Source organism: Lepidochelys olivacea, assembly GCF_965140295.1.
Source record: "Lepidochelys olivacea isolate rLepOli2 genome assembly, chromosome: 3".
Taxonomy (NCBI): Eukaryota; Metazoa; Chordata; order Testudines; family Cheloniidae; genus Lepidochelys; species Lepidochelys olivacea.
The window spans coordinates 1473948-1486672 of NC_140413.1; the positions used below are offsets into that span (position 1 = coordinate 1473948).

Consider the following 12725-nt stretch of genomic DNA (forward strand, 5'->3'; position numbering starts at 1 on the left):
CCTGTATCTTCTCGCACCCCTGTTGGCACGCACGGAAAGAGAACCATTGTGAGTCACTGTCTCCATACAGCCCTAGTATCACCACACAGGGTCTTTCTACATCCTGGCCTCACTCGCTTAACGGTGAACTGTTATGGTAAGAGACCTAGTGAGCTCATTTTTATGCAAAGCATCTGCATCTCCAGCGGAGAGTCTAGTGATGCAATTAGGAACAAAAGACAAGAGTCCAAGAAATGTGCTCACAAATTTAACGGGCTTTCTTTGATAATGGAGACAGACTACACCAGTGTTTTGGTCAAGAACGAAGAAAGGCCAGAAATGCCTGCTACATCCCACAGTGCTATCTAAAGACACCATGACACCTAACAAACTTAAATGACACTTGGAGACCTCTGACAAGAAACGCAAGAAAACCAAGGTCATCTTTCCAGTGCTGGAAAGAAGAACTTTTATATCAACAAGTGCAATTCAAGAGAGCCAAGTCTGGCTCTGACCAAGCTCAAAAAGCATCATTTGAGGTGAGTGGCTGCATTGATTTTGCCAGCTGCAATCAATATGGTGAACACAGCATGTGGGGAACCGGACAGAATGGATTTCCCTAATTCTTCCTCAGACGGAACCCTCAGGGGCCAATTGTTTAAGTCAGGGGAAATGAAAATCCCTTGTCGGCTCAGATCTACTCCTGCTGGAGCCAGACACTGGCTATGAACTCTGGGTGTGGTGCTCTGGACCAAGAGTAAAAGGTGGGTATTTGCAATGGGAAGTCTTATGGAAATACGCATCTGAGATCGAGAGCAGTGAACCAAACCAGAGTAGACAGGGAAGGAATAATCACAGCCAGGGTTAGCATTTGGAACTGAATCTTCCTAATGTGCCTGTTTAAAGCTCTGAAATCAAGAGTTGTTCTGAGCCCTCCCTTCTTTTTGGCGATTAGAAAGTATTGGGAGTACGACCCTTTGTTTCTGGAAGTTAATCATACTTTTTCTATAGCTCCTGCTTGCAACAGAGCTTGTATTTCTGTCCTCAATAACCTCTCCGGGAAGGGTCCCTGAAAAGGGTGGGGAGGGGGCATTTGAACGGGATAGTATCACCTTCCTTTACTGTGTCTAAGATCCATCTGTTGGAGGTGACAGTTGTCCATGCAGTGCAGAAATGGGACAAGTCTCCAATAATGGTGGTAGGATGGTCTGAAAGGGAAGCTCTCAATCTTCACGTCAAACTGTGGCCTGACATTAGGCAGAGAGGACAGCCGAGGCGTTTTATCCTCATCCAAGGCTTATAGGCTTTCTTCCTCTTCTGTGGTGGAGAGGACCTTTGGCCGTGGAGGTGCTGCCGATAGTGTGACCGTCTCTGTTGATTAGAAGCCAAAGAGGAAGAGGGTGCAAGGTATTTCCTGTGACACCTGAACACAGGCGTAGGTGCTTTCCTTCTATAATGAGGCAGTAATCCCAGAGATCTCGCAGTGGAACGGGTCTTTTCCAATAGCTCATCAGTTTTCACACTAAAATATCCATCCCTTTCAAAGGGCAGATCCTCTATTTAGATTTTGTTTCCATTGGAAGAGAGGATGACCATAGTCATGCATGCCTATGGAGAGCTACTGCTGATGCTACAGATCTTGAGGTGGTATGGGAGACATCAAATGCTTGACGGCATACTTTAGCCTTGGCCCTTTAGTTGAGAGCTGCTGTTAACTTTTTCTAATCCCCTGGAAGAATCTTGGTGAAGACGGATATCTCCCACAAGGGCGAAATACCTGTGGCCACAACTGCTTGATAATTGACCACATGCATGTTTAAGGAAGCCAAAGAAAACAATTCTCTCTATAGAAAATCCAACTTTTCCCCCTCTTTGTCATAAGGGGTAGAATGTTGAAGACCTGACCTAAACATTTGAACTGCTGCTGTTACAGCAAGAAATGAGAGGGAGGTGACAGGTGAAAGCAGGAGAATCCTTCATATGTGACCTAATACAATCTGTCAGCCTGTTTTGAAACTGATTGACATGAAGACAGACTGGACAAGAGAGATTTTGCTGGTTGCCAAAGACCTTTTAACATAGGCAAGGAGACTTTTCTCTTTGTAGTAGAATCCAAAACATCAAACACTGGATAGGTGGTTTCTTCCAAAGCTACTGATGGGGATTTTCAAGTTGATGCTATCCTGTCCACAGGCTCATGGAACTGAATTGCGTCCTCAGAAGGAGATGATGCTGTAGCTACACCAGCATTTTCATTTGGAAACAAACCATTTTCTAGTTCCATGACTTCTTGTTGGAAGTCATCCCAAGGAGACCTTTCCTGGTACCCTGCATCAGAGACAGTGTCTTGCATTAAGGTAAGGCAATGTTCCCTGGCTGTTGGATCTGGGTGTCTTGGATCTGGACACCTCAGATCTGTAGGTTCAGGTGGAAGTTGTTCTGGAACCAAAGAATCAGGTTCTCTCGACTGCTATTAAGAAAACAGGTTGGCCAAGATCTCCAAGACATCCATGGTGGCATGGGCCAGTCTTGCCAATTACCCAAATCTGGCATTACATTACTGGTTTGCACATAGGATGTCCAAGAGTGTTCATTTGAGGAGGGAGACTGTTTCACACTAAAAGGTTGAGTCTTAGATGTGTCGGGGTGAGCACAATGTCTGCAGATCCAATCCTGGATCCGATACTGAAACAACAGGGAAGATAACTGAAGTAGGGATCTGAAATACAGAGAGTGGTGATATGGTGTTTCTTGATGAGCCAGTTGGAGGGTAAGGCGGAGGTAGCAGGGGACCCCGGAGAGATCTCCTGCTCAGTATTGTCTCGGTCTCTTATCAGGAGAACAATGTGATGCGGCCGGACCCGGTATATGATGCAGGTCCGGATCAACATGCGCTATGATACTATGAGGCTGAGCTGCTATGATTCGATCCAATGGCCTCTTTTTTGGATCAGTATCCTCTGAAAGATCGAGGTCTTAAGTCCTTAGGTCTTGTATCTGCATGCTGCGAATTGGCCAAAGAACCATCTGAGATGTTCTAAATTTAGCCTCTTTTCTTCAGAGATAATGGAGTTGGGCCCAATAAATTGCCCCAATCCTTAGGGTCTCTATCCAGTTCTGATGGAGACCATAAAACAGTTCTGGAGCTGGATTGAGGCCTTGGCTACCAGAAGCTCTGTTGACTTGGAACTGGAGCTTGGTGCCATGGTCGAAGCTGTCATGACTGACACTTTCTTAGATCTGGAAATGCTTGGAGCAGGTTCAGGTCTCCTAGCCTTCCTTTCCACCCTTTGGAATTATCAGATCCCAGAGGCTTAACTGACGAGGCCTCTTGTAACAGAAGGGTCACAAGTCTGTTCTGTCTGTCCTTCTGGGCTTAGGGAGTAAGTGTGCCGCAGATGGCACGGGCTGCCAGAGAATGATTCTCATCTCGGCATTTCAGGCATGACGCATCTCTCTTAAACCCATGCTTCTTCATGCTGGGACCCACCACGTCAGCACTGTACTCAAAGCAAAAATCCTAATCTAAACTAGCCTAAAAACACAATAACTAGGCAGTTTTGGTCTTTATTATGCTGTGTAGCCTTGTGAGGTTGCCTGCTATGCTCATTCACAGCATCAACGACCAAAGAATGAGGTGCTGGGGAATGATTGGCAAAAATTCAGAACCTTTATGAGGAACATAATCTGCTCTTTTACGAGTTGGAGGTATGGTGGCCAGGGTCTGCCAGATTGTTTTGGGAGGTTCAAGTGAAGTCTTGTTTACAGGCAAAGCTATTGGACTCAAAGTGGCAGTACAGAGAACGTCTCAAAGTTCATGGTGGGTCTCATGGACCTCCTCCAAGGGCATTTGGAGGGAGACAGATCCTTTTCAGAAGCTTCTGGAACTGCTTAAAATAATCTGTGTATGAGGGGCAAGCAGGAGAGGTTAGTTTTTGGTGTAGCTTCCTCTGAAGGTGGAGAGACTGGTGTGGAGGGACAGGAGGAGTGGGTGATCGCTCCTCTGGTGGTCACCACCAGGGTAGCTGGCCACTCTGGAGAATTCTTGCCAATAAGCACCCCCCTGAGTCCCAAAATAGCAACTGAGGGGGGCCAAAAGGAAAAAGAGTGGCATCCAGGATTGAACATACCACGAGGAATGTGGAGTGACAGCAGGCTGCCAGTGTCTTGGAGTTTCTCTCTCAGAAAAGATGTCAGAAGTAGCAGCTCTGGGCTGGGAACTAAGTGAACCTCACATGGAAACCAGAGTCCGAGGAGCAATCCTGCTCATAGTCCATGGGAGGAGCAGAAGCGCTGGTGTTGAGGCAGGTTGCTTGTCCTTTCTAGTGGGTACCTGGGAACAAGGTGGTGCCAGAGAATGATGCAGTAGCAGTGACAGACAATGTTCTGGTACAGAGTCTCTGTGTACCCGTTAGTAGGAAGGAGGTGGGTTCATGTGAGACAAACAAGTCCCTGGAGAACTTGACTTGCATGCGGTACCAGTGAATCTACACAGAAACCTGGTGAAGCTCTGCAGTGGGAAGTGGTGGCATTGACGGCACCAGTTGATCAGTTTGACATGTCAACCTGGGTACTGCAGATAATGTGGAAGCAGGACCCGCCTTCAATACCAATTTCTTGGATGCAGAGTCCTTAGAAACCCTTGCACCACGATCATGCCTGGGCATGATGCTGGGTACCATGGGACTTAAAAGTACCTGAAATCTCTGTACCTGGAGAACTTGGAACCTCAGTGGTACCCTTTTTGGGATGTGAGGTCTCTGGAAATGCAGGTCTCTGTGGTAACCTAGGCTTCTTGGCATCGAGTTCTCTGTGACAGGATCTGGAGCTCCTCTTCCTGGAAGTCATGGTGCTAACCCCCACAAAGGTCTGGTGGGTGAGTGGGCTGCAGAGGTCAACAGGCGCTGTCCTTGCAAGACCACTGTATATGGGCGGGAAGGGAGGGGATCAGGGCCCAGGCATGAGGCAGGCAGAAGGCAGTACTCAATCATGAGAAGACTAAACTTAATCTTCCTGTTTTTTCTAATCCTACTCTAAAATTCTCAAAAAAAAAAAAAAATCTCACACTTAGCTGGGACACAAGTGTCTCTTAAGCAGCAGATACAGAGAGTGAATCCCACCATGTAAGGCAAAGTTTAAATCCAGGGCATTTAACCATGAGGAGACAGACTACTTCAAAGGCAGGAAAGGCCCCTGATGGGATAGGGGGGGGAAAAGAAGCCTCCCGCCCCCTCCCCCCCCGGCAAAAGTTACTAAAAACTGCTCTAACTAGTAAAACTTAAAAGTGCTAACTACAACCTGAAACAAGAAAAGCTAAATGAGGAGCTGTTCCCAAAAGGAAAACTAGCTACAAAGTGGGCCCCCTAAACTGCTGTGTCTCCGGCTGAGGGCGGTTCCTCCGTCACTGCCCCATCCATCCTATGAGGCATGAGGCTAGCTGCGGTGCGGGTGTGGACCGAAAGGGCACTGCTGCCAAAAGTCTCTGGTCAAAGGCGCCCGGGGGCGCCCACACACCTGATGCGGAGCACCCTCGGGACATTACTCAAAGAACAGTCGTTGCATGGTGTAAATACAGATACACGGGCAAAGCAGCTAAGGAAAGAGATTCACATTGGAAACCAGGGGCTCTTGTGCCCAATCCCCCATCCGAGGGTTTTGTATGCTGCCCAGTGAAGTTACCAGCCCTTCGGGGCAGGGACCACATGTGAGCGCATCCACGCAGCACCCAGCCTGCTCTCGGGTGGCGTATAAAGCTGTTGCTGCCATGGATGCAACTCAGTGAGCCGGCTGAGCCCATCACTTCTGGGTTTGCCACGCATTGGTGCCCACATGCTGGGATGTCTCCAGGCAGAGGGAACGGCCTCTGAGCTCAGTGAATTGTTTGGTACTTTCTCGTTGTGCTAGACGCTCTGTAGAGCACAGGATCCTGCGGACAGGAGCCATCTGAATGGAGAAAGGCCGGGGGTCCGGCCAGGATCAGGTGGTTCCACTCTGTGGCCTCTGAGATGGGGCTGGCTTTGATTGTAAGCGTACACATCCTTTCTGTTGGCAATGCTGCAGGGCGAGGGGGGGGCCTCTTTGGAGCCATCTACAGGAGGCAAAGGTGGTAGCTCAGCAATTCACCTTAGAAGGTGTTCCAGGCAAAGGGCGGCAGGTGATAGGCTGTGGGGACACCTGTAGGAGGAGACCAACAGGGCATCGCAGATGTGAAAGGAAGGAAGGAGCCCACAGCAGAGCAAGGGAGGGCAGCGGCATGGTGCAGCATGGCACTGCATGACACAGGAGCTTGAAAGGTGCTAGACAGAACCTGGGGCTGGACTCCTGGCCCCAAGTGCCTGGACAGCAGCAAGGTAAGCATCCATATCCCCGGTGTCTCAATGCCGCCCTGCCAAAGCCAGGTCTAGTGGCGGGAGCAGCTCAGACTCTGCCTGTGGGGGGTGCTAATCATGGGGATGATGTGGCTTCTGGGACGTTTAAAAATTAACACCCCTCCCCCCAATTTCACACAGGCTGAGAAATCAGGTGAGGGAGTGACAGACACTCCTGACTGGTGTGGGACTCACTGGAGGCCTGCACCAAGCCAGGGAGAAGGGGGGACAGCCCTTGCCCAGGCTAGCTCGGCCTCCCCTGGCTGTTACCCATGCAGGGCCGTACAGCAGAGTTGCCCCGTTGCCAGCATGCCCAGCACTATCAGGGACAGGGAGGGGAGGAATAGCTGTGTGCTCACAGCATGGAACAGGCTCTTCCTCACTAACCACTAGCCCAAGTCCCCAGAGCAAGTCCCTCCTTGGCTCTGGCAGCCTTGGTAGGGGCAAGTCCCTGTGGCTCAGTGCCAGCGAGGCAGCAGAGGCGGGCCCTGGCATTGCCAGCACTGCCTTGTCTAACACTACACCCTGAGGAACCAGAGCAGCCAGCACTGCTAGGCACGGCTCCCCAGTCTCTACCCCGGGCTAAGCCTCCCTCCCTTCACATCAACGGCTGGGAAGCACGAGGAGCAGAAGGTGCTGAAGTCAAGTCGAGAGCCGGAACTGCAGTCAGCGTAGTCTGCTCCTCTGCACTCGAGGATCAAGCCTCGGGCCAACTCCTGCGCCAAGCAGCGCTCACATTTTACTTGCTCTGGCCCCCTCCCCTGCCCGTCTCACTCATTGCAGGTGGCTCTGTAAGCGCCGGAGGCAGAGATGTTACTGCCAGGCAAACACAAAAGCAGAACGTTACCTCCCCAAGAGGCCAATACACGCAGGCGGAGAGTCGCAAGCCAGCACAGGACGCCCCAATTCCTGGGCTCAGAGCAGTATGCTCAGTGCAGCCAGCCTTCAGACAGGGTTTGCTGTCTCCAGGGCACAGCCAGGGGAGCCTAGGGTCACAGAGCCCCGGAAACACGACAGCATGGGGGGGGCGATTGTTACCGAGCCAGCAGGAGCACCCTCCTTTCCCAGTTTCTCCTGGAGCGTTTCCCTTCTCACCAGCCCACCACAAAACTGACCCTGCTTCCGGACGCCAGGCGGGGACGAGCACTACGGAAGTGAGAGGACGACTGGTTTGCTTGAAAGGTGAGTAGGAAAGACGGGGCCTATATTTTTCAGGTCCCAACCTGCAAAGGAGACTGGGTGCTCCGCTCATCCCCACGGTTGCAGGCTGGGACGTGTCGACCCTTCAGGCCCCAGCTCTAGAGCAGAGACTAGCAAGTCAGGAGTCTCATCGCCCCACTCACCTCCACAGCAAGCTCCGGGGAAGCACACACTCTTGCTCCAGCCCTCTGAGGACAGCCTCCAGCGTCCACACTCCTGGGGGGACGACACCTGCACCAAGCCCTGTCTGCTCTCCCATTCCCAGCACTGCCATCCCTGGCAACCTTGGGAGGGCTTCCCGTGAGCTGCCAGCACTGCCATGGCCAGAGAGAGCCACTCAGGAAGCGACCCAGCCGCCCCACACTACGCTGAAGCCCAGGGTGTGCACACAGCATAAGCAGGGAAAGGATTCTTGGGATATTACCTAAGCTTCACCGCTAAAGCGGGCTCCCCCGAACCCCAGCCTCTCTCTCTCATCTGGCCTCGGGGATGTCCCAGGACAGCTCCCAGCCCTGGTTTCACTCTAGCCATGCGACCTCAGGCCAGCAGGCTGCTTTGCCAACAGAGGCAGACAAAACCAGCAAAGCAGAAGAAACAGACCTTACAACATGCCCATGGAGACACAAGCCTTTTATTGGTTCCCATGGAGGCTGCCAAGGAAAGCTGGAAAGCAGATGCACAAGGCGAAGCTACATGAGAAACGAAGGCAGTGTGCAGGAAGCCAAGCCAGTCGGGAATTCAACAATCTCTTCCGGGAGAACAGCATCTGGTACCACGAGCCTTTACCCGAGCCGTAGAATCCCACAGACAGTGCCTGGCCCCTGAGAGCACTGCAGCCCCAGCAGTACATGGCAAGCATAGACACCCTGAGGCTTTGGGACACGCTTCAGGGCAGAGATTCCACACTTGGCTGCTAGCCACTGGGACCAGCCCAGAGCAGCAGGCCTGCCTAGTGGAGCTGGCTGGGGAATTACAGCATATGGGCTGATCGTGTCCTGAATGTCCTCGGCCAGCCAGCTGCACCCCACTGGGGTTTCCTAGTGGTCTCCAGTCCGTAGCCAGGCAAGCAGCCTGCCAGAGACTCTAAACCCATCTCAAGTGTGTGTAGCAGGTGAGACAAAGACAGAGAAGTAAGTGCTGTGCACGGCTAGGGCTTTGGCTAGGGGGGTAGTCACCACCAGGAGTGCTTTGTTTCCATGTCAGGGCACCATAGGACCGAGATGTGGTCCAGAGAGGTACTCGGTGGCCAGAATCCCCCAAGCCAGGCAGGTCTGAGGTTAGCGTGGGGTCAGTAAACCAGTCTGAGCAGCTGCGTGGGCTATCGCTGGGGCTCAGGCGCTGGTTACATATCGGGACTCTGCCATCCAGCCTGCACCACTGGGAACACTGCAACTCCTACTGCTTCTCAGCACTTAGCCTGGGAGCGAAGAAGGCACTTGTGTTATGGCCCGAGCACCCCCTGGGCCTGGGAATGCTTGTGAGTGCACCAATGGCTAGGGAACGGAGCTGGAACTCCCCCTGCCAGCTTCTCCAGAAGCTGCAGTCTCGAGCTGTTTCCCATCACAGCAATTCAGTGAAAATGTGGCCTCCTTTGCGTGGCTTTGGGTCCTGATCTAGGATTTGCCAGGCTGTGGGATTTGGACAATATCAAACTGCCCCAGAAAAGCTCCACGTAGCTGGGTAGCTAGCCCACCACTGCAGCAGCCACAGATCCCTAGGTCTTCAGGAGCAGCTGCTGACCTAGCTGTGTCCAGCCACCAGCTGCAGGGGAGGAGGGCAGGAGCCAGAGGGCAGCCCACGCTCCCGAACGAACGGGAGCTGATGGAAGGTGGAGGTGTGCCCTGGGGAAGCTGCAGGGCTCAACCGGCGGGGAGCATTGCAGCTGGACTCCGTAGTCTCGTGGCTCCGTACCGCGCTTGGCTGCCCAGAGCACTGCTGAAGACACAGCAGGCAGCACCTCACGAGAAGTTACTGCTCCACGGCAAACCACTTCTATTAACTTCGCGCAAAGCACAGGCGGGCGCAGGGCCTTCCTTCAGGGGCGCCGCCTGACACAGCAGCTCCACAGGTACTGAATGAAAGCTAGGAGGGGCTCCCCGCCCAGCTTACCTCTCACTGGTGCCAGGACCCTCGGGCTGCCTTTCTGAGGGCTCTGACTCCCGCCTGCGGGGCCACCAGCCCTGTTACAGCTGAAGGTGAAGCTGGGTGCGGCTTTGATCTGGGGCGAGTTCTGCTGGCTGCCGCTGCTCCCACTTGTGCCATGGCTGTAGCTCCTGGCCCGGGAGAGAGCGTTCTCGGAGCTCAAGGCGGGCAGCCCGCTGGAAGGGACGGGGAAAAACAGCAGTGAGAGTTTGGCTCTGACCAGCATTTCCTCCTAGTTGGCTCCTGAGCCCTCACCCACATCCCCTAGGTTGCACTAGCTTGGTGCAGCATACGCTCAATATGGTCTCCCACGACTGGCAGCATGAGAAGGGCCACGCGGCCTGGCTGCTGCCTGCTGAAACGCTATGGTCTCCTGGCGGCCTGATTTCAGGCCTCTTCTCCATATGGCCTGTGAGTACTTCTCGGCAAACGCCAGCTCCCTTTCCAGAGGTTCTTTAAAAAAGGGGTTTTCAGGAGGGACAGCAAGCACTGGCCCCTCTGAAGCCCCGAGCCTACTGCAGCGCAGAGCTCCAAGTACCCATCCCATTGGTGCTGTGCACATCTGAGGGTCCTGCCAGCTCCTCGGGGCAGTGGCCCCTTCTTCTTTCCTGTTTCTGAAACACTGCACATTTCTAGTGCTATGAGCTGGGCAGGGCACCCCGTGATCTGGGCGGGTAGGGTTGCATGACCGACAGGAAGCCGCTCTCCCTCTGGGGCAGCGTGCTACATCCCAGCCCAGCTGCTGCCTGAGTTTTACAGGGGTGGAATCCAGAGGTGTAGTGCTGCTGGGATCTGGCCACCACGGTTTGGGAAGGCAGTGAAGAAAGGTGCAGGGAACGAATGTCGTCACTCCCCCAGAGCCTGGCTCGGATGCTGAGGGAAGGGTCCTGGGACCTTCAGGCCCCAGGAGAAGGCTGCTCGGGTCTGAAAGATGGGACCTCCAGTAGCACAGCCCCTCTCCACACTGCTCGGGGGCAGCACTAACTCCTTCGAGTTGCCCCACCTCTCTCTGCCAGGTCAGCACTAACTCAGAGGGGTGCCCAGTCCTGAGCAGTCTCTAGCGCTGGCCATGTCTGGCTGCCCCATGGACACAAGGCTGGAATTAGCACAAAGGAGGAGCAGGGTCCCAACCATGCGGCATCACGAACCTGCCTTCCACAGGCCCTGGAGAGCTGTGCAGATACGCTCAGCAGAACCGCAAGCCCGATCCCGGGTCCCCTCCCCGCTCTGCCCAGGGGCGAGGCAGGCAGGGCCTTACTTGGAGACTTTCTTGCGGGAGAACGCAGCTATGCCCTTCAGGTTGCGCACGTGCTTCAGCATCCAGGCTCGCAGGTTGCTGAGGCTGTTGTGCTCAGACAGGACGACCCGGGACCAGGGGTTACACTCCGCCATGTCCAGCGCTGCGATGGCCACCGCCCTCCCAACCTGCGGAGGCAAGAGCCGCTCAGCAGGGAGAGCCCAGCTGGGCAACGGCACGACGCAGCACATGGGAGAGGTCAGAGTCCCAATCCCGCGGGCCTGCATTCTCAGTGGGCAGCATGCAGACAGGGCAGACAGGCTAATCACACCCAGGGGCTCCTGGTCCACAGCTCACAGTGCTGCTGATTGAATCTCAGCCATCCCAAAGGCAGCCAAGAATGCGCCCGCAGCGAGGCCAGGCCCGCGTACTAACCCTTCCAGGTCAAGCACCCTGGCAGCTCCCTGGCACCCCCACCCCTTTACTGGCTCTGCACTGTCAGCGCCGACGCCTTTTACAAAGACTTTACAGCAAACAGCAGGAAATTGCGAAACTCTGACTCACAGTAAGGTGAAGGGTGCAGAAACACTGGCCTAGTTGGGCCCCCAATGGCGATTCCACAGGGCTGCTCCCAAGCCTGGGACGAGTTTACAGCTCACAGACTTGGTGCTCAGCACCGCGCCCGCCGGGTTCCCGCTCGCACAGCTCCGCGAGCGACCACGCCCGTGGTGTTACCTGCTCATACAGCTCCACGGTGTACTTTGTGGGGAAGGTCTGAGGGGGCGGAGGGCTTGCCCGCCCATTGTCATGGCAGGCCAGAGGGATGCTGTTCACCGAGCGCCCGGTGTTGTAGTTGCACTCCAGTGTGTAGCTAGGAAACACAAGGGAAGCCCATGTCACTTCATCCACACCACGAGGACCAGCACTGTCCCCATGCCTATTCCCAGGCTCCAGAAACATGCCCCCAGAGCAAACGACACGACACCCCTCTCAGCATCTCCAGGCAGGGGCACCCCACATCTGCATCCCCTTGAGCTGGCAGCAGGACAGCCAGGACCCCCATCCTCATTGCAGAGGTGAGCAGTCCTTTCCCAACACTTCTTGCTACAAATCCCTGCACTGAGCTCATCAATCTTCGGAGAGGGAGCCACCACCCCCTGCATCAGCACCGCTGGGGCTGGGGCCTTCTCTCGGGGAGGAGTGGGGAGGGGGTGAGGAGAAGGCAGCAGACGTTCCGAGAGCCCCATTGCCCTGGCTGCTGCACAAACACACAGCCCCTCTGGACTAATTACACAAGACAGAGACGCTCAGGGAGGCAACGGGACTTGCCCAAGTTCACAGCTGGGCAGTGACAAAGCAGATATCCTGTCCACACAGCTTCCCAGTGCAGACCAGCTCTCTACTCCCTCCTGCAACCAGACAGCCTCCTCTAAAGAATGGAGGTGGTTCCCGCTAGGAGGAGCCAAGCCGAGACCAGGACTGGTTTCCAAGCATTCCAGCTCTGCTGAACGCTCCCCGCAGGAAGCGCACACAGGGAGCCAGGATGGGGGAAACTCACTGCACGCTCCATCACTGCACTCTAGTTGCAGCAGGAAAAGCCAGAGCCTTTTTTGGGGCTCCCGAGCCTCCCCGAAAGCAGCAGGTCTAGCAGCAAACGGCTCCGAATGCTCAGGGCCTGCAGAAGCAAACTAAACAGACAGGCGAACTTCAATGCCAGCAACCCACAGGGAGAGGGGAAGCTCAGCCAGCCCACAGGGTGGGGGCAGAGCACCCAACACAGCACCCGCTCCCACCTGGGC

The 12725-nt window shown here is 54.4% G+C and overlaps 1 protein-coding gene across 10 annotated transcripts in view; it reads right to left on the reverse strand.

Moving 5' to 3' along the window:
* The window catches only part of AGBL5 (AGBL carboxypeptidase 5), a 45289-nt gene that overhangs the window by 10708 nt on the left and 21856 nt on the right, over nt 1-12725 (reverse strand). For all 10 annotated transcript variants that reach the window (XM_084624532.1, XM_084624531.1, XM_084624533.1 and 7 more), the window contains 3 exons: nt 11662-11797; nt 10948-11114; nt 9657-9865 (listed from right to left, as the gene is read on the reverse strand). In XM_084624532.1, the coding sequence (XP_084480658.1) occupies nt 9657-9865; nt 10948-11114; nt 11662-11797 (512 nt within the window). The remainder of the gene's footprint in view (nt 1-9656; nt 9866-10947; nt 11115-11661; nt 11798-12725) is intronic.